Here is a 12,402-nt window from a genome sequence, read left to right as displayed (position 1 = left end):
TTTCAGAGTTTTAGTTACAAAGGTCAGGACAGTACATACAGAGCATGGGTTCACATGACCCCTGAGAGATGGATCAGTCTGTACTTAATAAGAAAGTAGAACTGCCTTTCAGCCCCCACCCCCAATGATTTTATATAAAATGCTTTTTATTGAATCTATTAAAAAAATTTCCCCATTGTATTTGAGAGTTATTAGGTATCCTAGGCTTTTCCTAGTTAATGTTATTACCTCACAGTATAAGTGACACATGATATCAGTTTTTAAAAGTCTTTACAAATTTTATATTTACTGTTTTTCTTTCTATAGATTCCAGCAATGGAGAGAAGAGTCATTACACCATATCAAGATGGACCAGATATTAGCTACATGCAAGTAGATGATGGCGATGTCTTTTTTAAAGAAGAAATAAATATGGAACCAAATTACTCGTAAGCCCTGTTCTATTTTTTTCTTTCCTTCTTTTTCTTCTTCTTTACCCCATGGGACGCCTGACACTTTATATTAACATTGGAATTATAAATTGAGACTTTCTGATATAGGAAGTATGAATGTGCAGTTCAGTTTTGATACAATACAAAGTAATTATACATGACTGATGTTTTAAATCTAGACTGTTTAACATGTAAGTATAAAAATACTGTAGCCTTCAGATAGACATACAGGTTAGTCAAGTGGGTTTATCTTAATGACCTCCTCCAAACCTCCTGAAGTCACAGTGAAGACATCTAAAAAGGCATGCTGCTTGCCCTAGACAGGAAGAGCAGCAAAGGTGCCAGGGGTGATCAGGAGATGCCGCTGGTGTTGGCTGTAGAGTAGTGGCTCTATAGTATTGACGGCACACAATTTGAAACCGTTCTGGAAATGCTTGGCAATTATGGCAGCCCAGCTCCTGAAGATTAGGACAAGTAGATCCCACCCCTTCCTGAGCCCCGTCCAGTCAAGTGATTGTCTCTCCTCCATCTTGTTGGAAGACTACAGGTTTGTACTCAGGAGGCTGGACTAGAGAGCATCCAGAGAAGAATGTAGCAGCCATAGATGGGGTTATATTTTCTCAGGAGTCCTCTCTGTAGACCTGGATTGCTTCAGTAGATGGTGACTACACTAACTTTTTGGCATTGTGAGAAAATCCCTGAGAAAAACCAATTAAAGGTGAAAGGGTGTACTTTATCCTCCAGCTTCCAAGGATTTGTCCATGTGCTATTGGCTCCTTTGCTATTAAGGCCGGTGGCAGAATGTTACAGCAGTGCCAGCATGGCAGAGCAGGGCTGCTCACCTCATAAGGCCAACGAGAGAGAGAACAAGAGACCAGGTCACAACACACTCTTCCAAGGAATGCTCTGGTGATCTCATTTCTCCAGTTAGGAACTTACTTCTGAATAGCACATTAGGATGTAAACTCATAAATTTGTTATCCCATTGATGAAATTGGACTCCTTATTATCCAAGTCTTTTCTTGTGATCCTGTTTTTGAGCCTTACTCCATCTGGGACTACTTTGAATATATGAGTCCTTGGGAGGACATTTCATATTCAGACCCCACAAAAATTCAGATTTGGGAGTCCATCACCAAAATGTGGGTCTAACAATTTTGACAACCTTTGCATAGAATAGATACCTAATTAGTATTTTAGGCTAATACCTTATTAGTATTTTAGGCTCACATCATAGGTAGGGTGAAGTCTTTGGGCATTGAGGTCATCTATGATAGACAAACAGCTATACCTCATTGAAAAAGTATTCTTGAGTTCTAGAAGTGTTCTTTTAATTACTTTCTAAGCTTTTTTTCTGATGTGTGATATCATTTTGGACAATAGAATTTAAACATAATATCCTTAAGTGTATATCATATATGATATTAAAATTATAAAATGCATTAACATTGAGTTAAATAATTCATATTAACTGCCACAAAATGATATATTCACAGCTGGCTTGCATGACTATAGTATATAATGAGATGTTAAATATTTCACTAAAATAAGATAGTTGTTGCCCTCACAGATACCTACTTTCCCTTTCCTGATTTATAGTACTTAATTCAAGCAATAAAACATTGACTCAACTACTCTCAAAAACCACCACACGGGCTAAGGAGGTGCTTCTGTGGGAAAGAACACTGCTGCACAAGCATGAAGGTCTGAGGTGGGACCTCAGCCCATTGTTGAAACCCAGGTCTGGCCATAGTCCTGGAAGTCCAGCAGCTCTCAGAGGTTAGAGGCAAGAGCCTAGGTGTTAGTGTGAAGTAACACAAGCAAATGTTGAGAGAGCTTGTCTCCAGGGAATCCAGTAGAAGGAGATGGAGCAGGACCCCTGATGCCATCACATTGTACAAACAAGCATGCACGCACGCGCGCACCAAATGTTTTTATTTGAAGATTATAGTTAATGTAACTATGTACAGTGTGGTACCTTTTTTTTTGGAGAAGGCTTTTTTATGAGGAGACGGGGAAGAGGCCCAGTCTTTGTCACAAGTTTTCCTTATCATAGGTAGGATGCTGTTCAGTTCTCACTTCCTCGTGGTACAGATGTATGTCCTCTTTCTTGTCTTGGTGAACTTGAGGGTCCCTTTGCCCTTGGAGTTCTGGAGCAGCTCTGTACCATGCTACATATGTGTGACTAGGCCCATATCTCAGATCAAGTCTTAGTGAACTTGGTGTTCTTGGGAAGTGCCTGTGGAAGTGAGTGGTTCTCAACCTGCTTGTGTTCTCCATCACTTGGCAGCCCTTGTAGTAACTCTTGGGGATGTGGTTGCACAGAGCTGTCAGTGCTGCTCTTTGTTGGCTGTTGTGGCCAACGTTGTGTGTTTTAACTTTAACAGTAATTCTGGGGCTGAAGCACAAATAGATGACACGAATGAGTAGCAAGGTTGGTGATTTCCCCTGGTCTGCCTAAGCGTGTGAATGCTACCTGCATGTCCTCACGTGGTTTGTGCTTGACCAAACTCTTTGCCCTTCAGTTCTATGTTTGCATTTTCCTAGGGAAGCAATGTTCAAGAAGGCCAAAACAAGAGCTAAAAAGAAGCCACGGAAGCGCTCTGACAGTTCTGGAGGCTACAACCTTTCAGATATTATTCAGAGTCCGCCATCGGCAGGTTAGTATGCTTGAGCGTATTTCTGGTCTGTGTGTAGAGGTCAGAGGACAACTTTTAGGAGTGATTTCTGACCTTCACCACTGTGTAGGTTCCAGGGGTCAAGTTCAGGTCATCATGATAGGTGACAGAAGCCTTTATTTGCTGGTCCATCGGCCAGCCTTATTTTGAAGATTTTTTTTATTAATTACTGCAAATATAAAAGATGCATGCAGGCACACACAACATTATGAACACCTTTATACTGTATTTAGACTCACTGTTAATTTATCGCCACAATTTCTTCCTTCTCTCCCTCCCACCCTTTCCTTTCTGTGGTGCTGAGGACTGACCCTGGGCAGCATACATGCCAGGCAGTGCCCTGCATTGTAGCTCTGTACAGATTGCGTCTTACGAGAAGCACAGTTGCTTGTTGCCCACAGTGGTCCTCTAAACATTCCACACAGTGTGTGTGTGTGTGTTGACAGAGCTGTTTTTAACTGATCCGATTGGAATACTTTGTAGATATGCTCTTTCTCATAAATAGTATAATAACACTCTCTTAAGAACTCTCCTCTAAAACCCCAATATCAGTATCAGATAGTGAACACAGTTGGTTAGCTTTACCTAGTGTTAGCATCTGTATCCAGAATTGCATGAGTACTCAGCGGTGTTGTCAGAGCTTTGTTTCATCGTTGTCTCGTGTTCTATCAAGGGTAACACTGCCTCTGCTTGTTAGTGTTCTTCTAGCTGGAACAGTATCCTCCATGCTAGTTGTTTTGTGTTGTTTTCTCAACCGTTAGGCTAGTTGTTTTCTATAGTGTCCCTTACGTTAGATTCATCTGATCTATATTTAAACTATGCAAAATGTTAATGGTTTCTTTAGATAAAATTGTGAAGTATGACCAGAAAGTAATGAGACTATAGTATGGCTTTTGAGGAGGAAGGTGTGTCTGTGTATGGCAACCAGACTTAATCTGGTATATTTTCTGTCACATCATTCACAGGCAGTCTACCCTGTGTATTGACTTGTCCTTAGGAAAAGATGGCTGTTATGCAAGGCAAAGAAAGGATGAGGTATTTGATATTTGTTACAACTAAAGGAAATAATGTCAAGAATAATTGGTTTAAGTAACACAAAAGATACTTAAAAGGAGAGATTATTTGCCTAGATTGATTTATGAAGCATTAAAGGTAGGAATCAGGAGATCTAGAAATAAGAAAGACATATCTGAGGGTCTTTCCAAGCATAAAATTCTGTGATTTTGTATTCTCTGTGGACTGCTTTACTAATACCCTGAAGACAAAGCATAGGTAGGCTGGTAAGGGTGAGTAAATGGTCAGACAGTTGTGAGACTGGGGGTCTTTCAGTTACCTAGTGACTGAAGGAAAAGTAGAGACTTAGATTTGCTTTAAATAGTATGAATGTGTGTGAGTGAATGTGTGTGTGTATATATATGTGTAGTAGAGAGTCTCATGGACTAGGGAGTTGTTTAGTGGGTAAAGCATTAGCTGTGCAAGTGAGGACCTGAGTTATAACCCTCAGAACCCAAGTAAAAGCTAGATGCAGAGCAGGAAGATATGAAATCCCAGTGCACCTCTGGGAGATGAGACAGACAGTAATCCGTTTAATCACACAGGCTGGCTAGCTTGGCCTGGTATACATGGCAAGAAAACAACAAAGAAATCCTGCTTCAAAGAAGATACAAGGTGAGGACAGACACCCAATGTTATTATAATCTGATCTTAACACCTTTGCTATGTCGTGTTGAGTCATGCTCACACATGTGGATATAAACACACACACACACACACACACACACACACACACACATACATACATACATACACACACACACACACACACACACACATATACAATCTTGGCATTTCAAAGCTGGAGAAGATTAGTGAAGAAATACTTTATGCCCCTTACTTTAAACTTTTCATTTAAACATCACGGAGTGGATCTGGAAAGTTTATGATGATCTGAGATAATGACAAAAGGAATAAATAGTATTTGCTCTCTTGAGTCAACTTCCATATACATTCTAATGTTGCATAATTTCTGTGGCCCAAGCAGATAATGATGAAAGGGTGAAACTTAATTGGGGACCAAAAGGAACATTTGAGTACAAGGCACGTTTCATCAGAAACAATTGTGTAGAGACCTGACATGGATGCTGATTCTTAAAGTTCGATGAGTGATCCTATTAAGGTGCTTTGTTTTGACCAAAAATAATTGCTTGCCATGTCAGTCATTTACTTGATTGTCTTGATTTTAGTGGGTTTGAAGCATACAGTTTTAAGTGTAATACATGAAATTAAAATTTACTTAAAATACCTATGAAAGTAGGAGATAGTTTGGATGTCGTTGCCAAGCTTTTTTTAGTAATAGACAAGAGAAGAAGGCTTCGGTGTGTGGTGATCTCCTTAAAGGGATAACACTTTTCTAAATGTATAAGAGTCAGCACATGTAATTTTTAATCAGTTATATAGCTTTTATAGCTCAGATAATGTCTGCATCTTCAGGTTTCTTTTGGCACTTCATATAGATTCTAATTAATTTGAAATGCATGAATTATCACCTGAAATCAAGTAGGAGTTTATTTTGTAGTATGTGTGTGGTGAACCTGAACTTAGGGATAACAGAGGTGAATGAACATTTTGGTCATATCTGGGGGTAAGATAATTAGCAGTTTCAAATGACAGATTTTTTTGCACAGAAAACAAACTGACGAACCCTCCAACAGGCTGCCGGTGGGGTCAGTAGGAGCCTGTGTTCCTGGGCTGTCTGCTGGCACAGATACCCTTGGGTACTTCCTGTCTCCCAGCTGAGCCATTGCCTCCCGCAGAGAACAGCTGAAAATGACGGGCAGGGATGGGGTGAGGAGGAGTCTTCTCTTCTTGCCTTTCTGGAGGAAGGAAGTTAACCATCTCTTCAAAACAAATGCTGTGGTGCTCTGTGTTGATGAGATTGATGAGTTATTCGAGACTTAGGATGAATAAACAGTTGTGTTACTGTCTCCTCCGTGTTGATCTTTCACTTCATGTCTTCGTCACTGTGGCTTAACTAGTGTGCTGTTAGTGTGGCGAATATAATGTAAGTGTTAGTGTAGTCTGGAGCAATGAGCTGCTTGCTTCCATTTAGCTCATTGACTGAAATGCATATATGCTTACTATGTCTGGTTAAAGTTTATTTACTTTATTTTATTTTGCATTTTAGGATTATTAAAGTCTGGTAAGACCAACTCTGTGGAGTCTCTTCCAGAACTGTTGACCTCAGACTCTGAAGGAAGCTATGCAGGAGTGGGTAGTCCCAGGGACTTACAGTCACCCGATTTTACAGCAGGATTCCATTCGGAGAAGGTCGAGGTTGGTCTGAAGTGGCATTGTTTTCTCACCACGTGTTTGGATGTGCCCTAGCTCTACCTTAGTTCTCATTATATTCTCTCAAAGTTTCAAATGCTTTTTTGGTGTTAACAAAAAACCTAAAGCTAATATGTATAATGTATGTTTTCTTCCAGAGTTACATAATTAGTCTTTAAAGTTTTATTTATTTAGTATACAGCATATATGACTTCAGGCCAGAAGAGGACACCAGATCTCATTACAGATGGTTGTGAGCCACCATGTGGTTGCTGGGAATTGAACTCAGGACCTCTGGAAGAGCAGTCAATGCTCTTAACCACTGAGCCATCTCTCCAGCCCTTATTTATTTTTTTTAAAGACAGGGTTTCTCTGTGTAGTTTTGGTGCCTGTCCTGGAGCTCTCTCTGTAGCCCAGGCTGGCCTCGAACTCACAAAGATCCACCTGGCTCTGCCTCCCAAGTGCTGGGATTAAAGGTGTGCGCCACCACCGCCCGGCTAGTTATTCTAATTGCAGAAATTTTAATTCAGTTTTCAATCCTTTATGATTTCATTTCTAGTCTTTTTGCAAGTAAAATATATTGATGATAAATATATTGATATAATGTGGTATTATTCAATAGACATTCAATATTATTCAATGGAAAGTGGCTATATTTTAAGAAGTGGCTATTAGAACGAAATAAAATTTATCAGAGAAAAGTGATTTTGAAAGTAAGCTGGTTTCAGCAGTGGTGGTCTCTCCCTTCCCTGGTGTTAATGAACACAGCCAGCCGGAAGCTGTTCTGCTGGCCTGGCTGGTGACTACAGCTGAAGCACCCCTCCTGGGCTTGTCTCTGAGGAGGCTTTCTTCTCCACATCCATTAATACCTCTTCCACAGCTTTTCTTTACAGGAAGGAAAATGGTTACATGTTTAGAAATTGAGTCATTTTCATACAATGTATTGGAACATCTAGGAATTTCTGAGACTATAAATTTATTCTTATGAAGTATTCAAGTTTCATGCAGACGTTTAAAGGAAATTATTGTTTTCATAAGGTTAATCTCAAGGACAGTGAGGTGTCAGGAGGTGGAAGGTGCGTAGTGAATGTCTTGTGAGGATAGAAATAGTACATGTGCCATTGAAGACCTTCCTGAGCCTTTTGTAATAGCTGTGACCTAAAGCCCCCTGAAGTGTCAATATTATTTACTTTCATTTTATTTAAAATACTATATCACAGAGTAGATTATAATACATTAGTACCACATTTTCATGTCTAAAGTGAATTTTCTTTCTAAAATAGGAATTTTAATTTTGTTTACTATTTGTCTGAGTAGAATTTTAAGGTGTGCACTTACTTTCCAGTGTGCGCAGCAGCTTGTAGTAAGTGATGAGGGTGAGCAGGCTAAGTGGTGGGCCTGGAGACAGAAATGGCAACTGCTAGCTGATCGGTGTCATTGTGTCATTGACTATCCACCATGCTAAGCTACTAAGTTAGATGCTTGTCATTACTACTTGGGTTCTCCTTTTTCTCACAGGGGAAAGCTAAACCATATGTGAATGGTACACCTCCTACATGTGCTAGGGAAGATTTAAAACCATGGGAAAAATCACCAACGTCTAAATCTGCTCCCCAGTTCATTCCGAGTAACAGAGTCGACACTGCAGGCTCTTCCAGTTGGGTTGCTGGCTCTTGCAGGTATGATGTTCTTTTTTTTCTCTTACATGGTTTCCTCTCCCATATCTCCCCTCAGATCCTCACCTACATTCCCACCCATCAAACTCCATGCCTGCCTTCTCTTTCTTTAGAAAACAAACAGGTAACAAACAAATAAAAAAAATCAGCAGAATTAAAACAAAAAGAAAAATTATAGGAAATATACATAATAGATACATACATACATACACACACACACACACACACACACACACACACACACACACGCACACACGCCCGCACACGCACACACACACATGCACACACACACCTATAAAAACACAAAATCAGAAATCATAATAATATAGGCAAAAGATACAAAACATTTTAAAAATGCTCAAACAAAGCAGTATAAGACAAAACATCTACAAAATCACTATTGAGTTCATTTTCTGTTGGTCATGTACTACTGGGCATGGGGTCTACCCTTGAGAGTGATTTGTTTCCCTAGTGAGACTCCATTGGAGAAAACTAGTTTTTGCTTTGCAAGCATTTGTCAGTTGGAAATATATATATGTAATAGTGTGAATTATTCTTAGCTATATCATAGAGTCACTTGTATCAGAAACTATTTCTAGAGATTCTGGTTTTTTTCCCCTTAGCGGTGCAGCTCCCATACCCCTAAGGGCCTCTTTTTTTCCCCTCAGAGTACAGCTTTCCCTCTGGGGTGTGTCTTCAGTATTGCTGAGCACCCCCATAGTTTTTGAAAAGTGCCTGCTTTTGTTAGTAGTAGATGGTAGTAACAATTTCATTTGTTTTTGAAAATGAAATGATTTTCAGCTTCATGCATCTGTAAGAATAAGATTTTTATTAGAATTTTAGTGAGTTCTTTTGCCTAATTTAGGTGATCTAGGACTTCTTTTGTTTTGTAAGAATAACTTCAGGTTATTGCTCAACTTGAAGGCTTCAAATTATTTGGTAATGTTATATATGTATCTATGGGAGTAGCTGTCATTCAAAATATCTTTTTTTGAGGGTGGCTGAAACTAACAAAATGAATTTAATTATTAGTCTATAAGTTAATTATCAGTTTTATATATAATTTACAGGTTCAGTTAAGTTTTGTGTTGGGCATTATAGGTAATGAATGATGGTTTTTGTTTTGTTTCTGTCTTTTAGTCCCGTGAGTCCTCCTGTTGTGGATTTCAGAACCATCATGGAAACAGAAGAAAGTAGACAAAAATATGGCGCAGCACCAAAGTTAAACTTAGGGTTAGTTAAAAAGAAAAAAAAAAAAAAAGACAAAAGACCATGTTGTGTTGTATTTCTGTCCTACAGAATTGGAACAACATACTGGATCTTTCCTATTATTTTTGTGCAGTTGATACAATAGTTATAAAGCCCCCTGTAGGTACCTCAGCATCAGAACTGTTTGCTAGCTGTGTGCTGATGATTGAGTTGGTCTGATGCGCTGGTGCAGTAAAGTCGGTGGTACATGCCAGAGGGCTCGTGTACACTTGTCACTGAAGTGATTGTCAGGAAGTGTTATTTCTGAAGAAATGCACAGCCTGATGCGAAGTCTTTTGAAAAGAATGCTGTTCTGGGGGCTCATGTTTAATCACTGTTTGATCATCGTCAATATAAGCTGAAACTTTAACTTTTGAAATTTAATAGAAAACATGTTACGATGACCTTGATTAAGCAGAGATTAATGCTGAGGGGTTTAATTTTGTTTTGAGGATAATGATTTCTTAGGAAACTAAGATTTCTTAGAAGCAGTGAAGCCAGTAGAAATAATTGGTTTACCCTAATTTAATTTTTAGGAAAATTATTTCTCATGGAGTCAAACTTTCTCAGAGGCAAAGGAAAATGATTGCATTGACCACCAAAGAAAACAATTCAGGAACAAACAGCATGGAACCAATTCTAACAGCTCCTTCAAAGTCCCCCAAGCCAGCGAACGCATGGTATGCTCTTGTTAATGTTACAGAGGTCTTCCCCTGGCTTCAATGGCAGTTCTTGGCTTCTGAGTTTCCCGTGCATGTGTTTCTAAAGTCCTTTTAAATATTTCATTTCCCCTATTGGCTTTTAACTTAAATGTTGGAACTTGTGCAGTACAGACTTCTAAAGTATTTTCATTTTATTATGATTTTAGATGTATTAACAGACATCATGGTTTCAAGAGTGTGGATTTACTTTTTACTTTCAGATATCATTCTTGCCATTCTGTAGTTTCTGTTGAAAAGAGATTCAGTGTTTTATTTTAAAGTAAAGAACAAATAGACTAAAATTTCAAAACAGCAAGCTTGATCTTTAGTAATCCGACCCTCTGGTCCTTCTGTGTGCATCCTTGGTTGTCTCACATGGGACAACTGAAGCAGCCCTCCGTTGTCTGAGCAGTGCTGTTTGACTTGGTGTCACATCATGGCAGTTTGGGCCATCACTGTCTTCCCATGGTGGCCACATTGCTAGGATCATCTCCAAAGATAAGCTGTGTGAAATGTTGTTTTGGCTTCCTTCATAGTCTCCCTTTTTGGAAACTCATGTCATAATGCTTAGAACCAGTTTGAGAGAAAGGTCCATGGGTGGAGGGAGAGAGGGGAGGGCAGGGAAGGGGCAGGAGAATCCTGTCTCAGGATTTAGGGGGATTCCGTCAGTGTTCATGCCTATCACTCTGTTCCTGAAGGGTTTTTTGTTTTCTGTTTTCCCACAGCTGAAAATGTAAATTATTTTGAAGAGAATAGCAAATAATTGATTTTGTTCTGAGTGTCTACCAAAGGTACCAGTAGGTGTGAAGCATTGTCAGTGAGAAAGGAAGCAAAGAGACAAGAAATGGGAAAACCCAGCTAAGAGTTGTTAGAGATTTGAGGTGGCACTGAGGTGTTTCTCTAAACACAGGCAAAACCCAGGTGAAAACCACTGTCGCAATTTTGTATGTTACTGTCATCTGAGAGAAGCTGTTAAATACTTGAGGATATGTTGAGCTTAATATTGTGGATTTCACTATGTCATCACTTGACTTGTTTTGAAAGCCAGCAGTAAACAATGAGAGAGAGTTTCAGGATTTTTCCTGGCAACAGCTTTCTTGGTGTCTGTGTTCTGTGGTCTGTCTCATTTGCTGTGGTGCTTTTTGGTCTTTATATAGTGTTCATGATTCAAATACTATGATAGATCCATCTACTCTGTAAATGATTCTGTTTGGTATATATAATTCAGAAATATGATTCCTTGCAGTCTCCCTTTTAGGACCCCACATATGTTGGTGACCTTTGGTGTCTTTCCCTCATCTCCAGAGATCTTAGTTTTCTAATGGGCAACTTCTGCTTCCACTGGCAAAGTCTACATATTTAGGTGCTGGTATTCTGGAAGCTGGTGAGGGTAAGGAGGTTAGTGCTGGTGCTCAGTTCTCAATATTTGGTATATATTTTCACATGCTGTACCATTTCAAGTTGAGACACACAGCACACAGCTTATTATTCCTGTTTTCCTTTTGACTTGTGACTTCAAATCAACTTTTCCTTGTGCTAAGGTAGGTGATATCTGGTAACCCAGCCAGCCAGACCACAGGGTCTGGTTCCAAGGGTGACTGCAGCAGAAAGGAGTTTGTGGGGTTTTGGTCCTACTTATTCAGTCTTTCTACACACTCAAACCAGCTGTCCCTGTGGCTGTCTACTGCTGCTCGTGCTGGCCTCAGGGTGCAGTGGAGTAGGTCTTTATTCTGATGATTTTTTTTGAGCTGAGCATCGAATCCAGGGCCTTGTGCTTGCTAGGCAAGCGCTCTACCACTGAGCTAAATCCCCAACCCTATTCTGATGATTTTTGTGTTCCAATTATATGGGATTTTAGTAAAAGTAATGACATGGATGTTCGAATTTAGTCGACTCTCTTCCCCAGTAATATTGCACTGGCAGAGTGAGCTGAGCTCCAGGTGGATGGCACTGTCTTCCTGCAATGCTCGGGGAATTGGGTGTTGCTTATCAAGGAGAGTTCTAGGACTATGGGGAGAAAAATGCTGTTAAGTTTGGCAGAAATATGAAGATATTTTCTTTGAAAATAATTGTGCTATGATCAATTATAAAACTTAAGTGCAAACAAATGAGTGATTAATTTTTTTATATCTTGTATTTTTGGCTGTGAGCCTAGCCTTTAACGGCTGAGCCATCTCTCCAGCCCAATTTTTTTTTTATATCTTATCAAGACAATTTATATAACTGACCAAATATAGATTATTTTGACTTCTAAGTAGAAGTGAATCTACTGAATTAATTTATTAATATGATTGAAAATAAGTGAATTGATTTATGTTTAATGTTCTTTTATAATTTTAGA

General features: G+C 39.3%; 1 protein-coding gene across 3 annotated transcripts in view; it reads left to right on the top strand.

Moving 5' to 3' along the window:
• The window catches only part of Ibtk (inhibitor of Bruton tyrosine kinase), a 66,498-nt gene that overhangs the window by 38,566 nt on the left and 15,530 nt on the right, over positions 1-12,402 (top strand). For all 3 annotated transcript variants that reach the window (XM_036192756.1, XM_036192757.1, XM_036192755.1), the window contains 6 exons: positions 307-428; positions 2,979-3,091; positions 6,294-6,442; positions 7,955-8,115; positions 9,253-9,345; positions 9,897-10,040. In XM_036192756.1, coding sequence (XP_036048649.1) covers positions 307-428; positions 2,979-3,091; positions 6,294-6,442; positions 7,955-8,115; positions 9,253-9,345; positions 9,897-10,040 — 782 coding nt within the window. The remainder of the gene's footprint in view (positions 1-306; positions 429-2,978; positions 3,092-6,293; positions 6,443-7,954; positions 8,116-9,252; positions 9,346-9,896; positions 10,041-12,402) is intronic.

The sequence above is a fragment of the Onychomys torridus genome, chromosome 7 (genome assembly GCF_903995425.1).
Source record: "Onychomys torridus chromosome 7, mOncTor1.1, whole genome shotgun sequence".
Lineage (NCBI taxonomy): Eukaryota > Metazoa > Chordata > Mammalia > Rodentia > Cricetidae > Onychomys > Onychomys torridus.
Note: the sequence above shows the minus strand (reverse complement) of the source record. Positions and strands in the feature narration are given on the sequence as shown.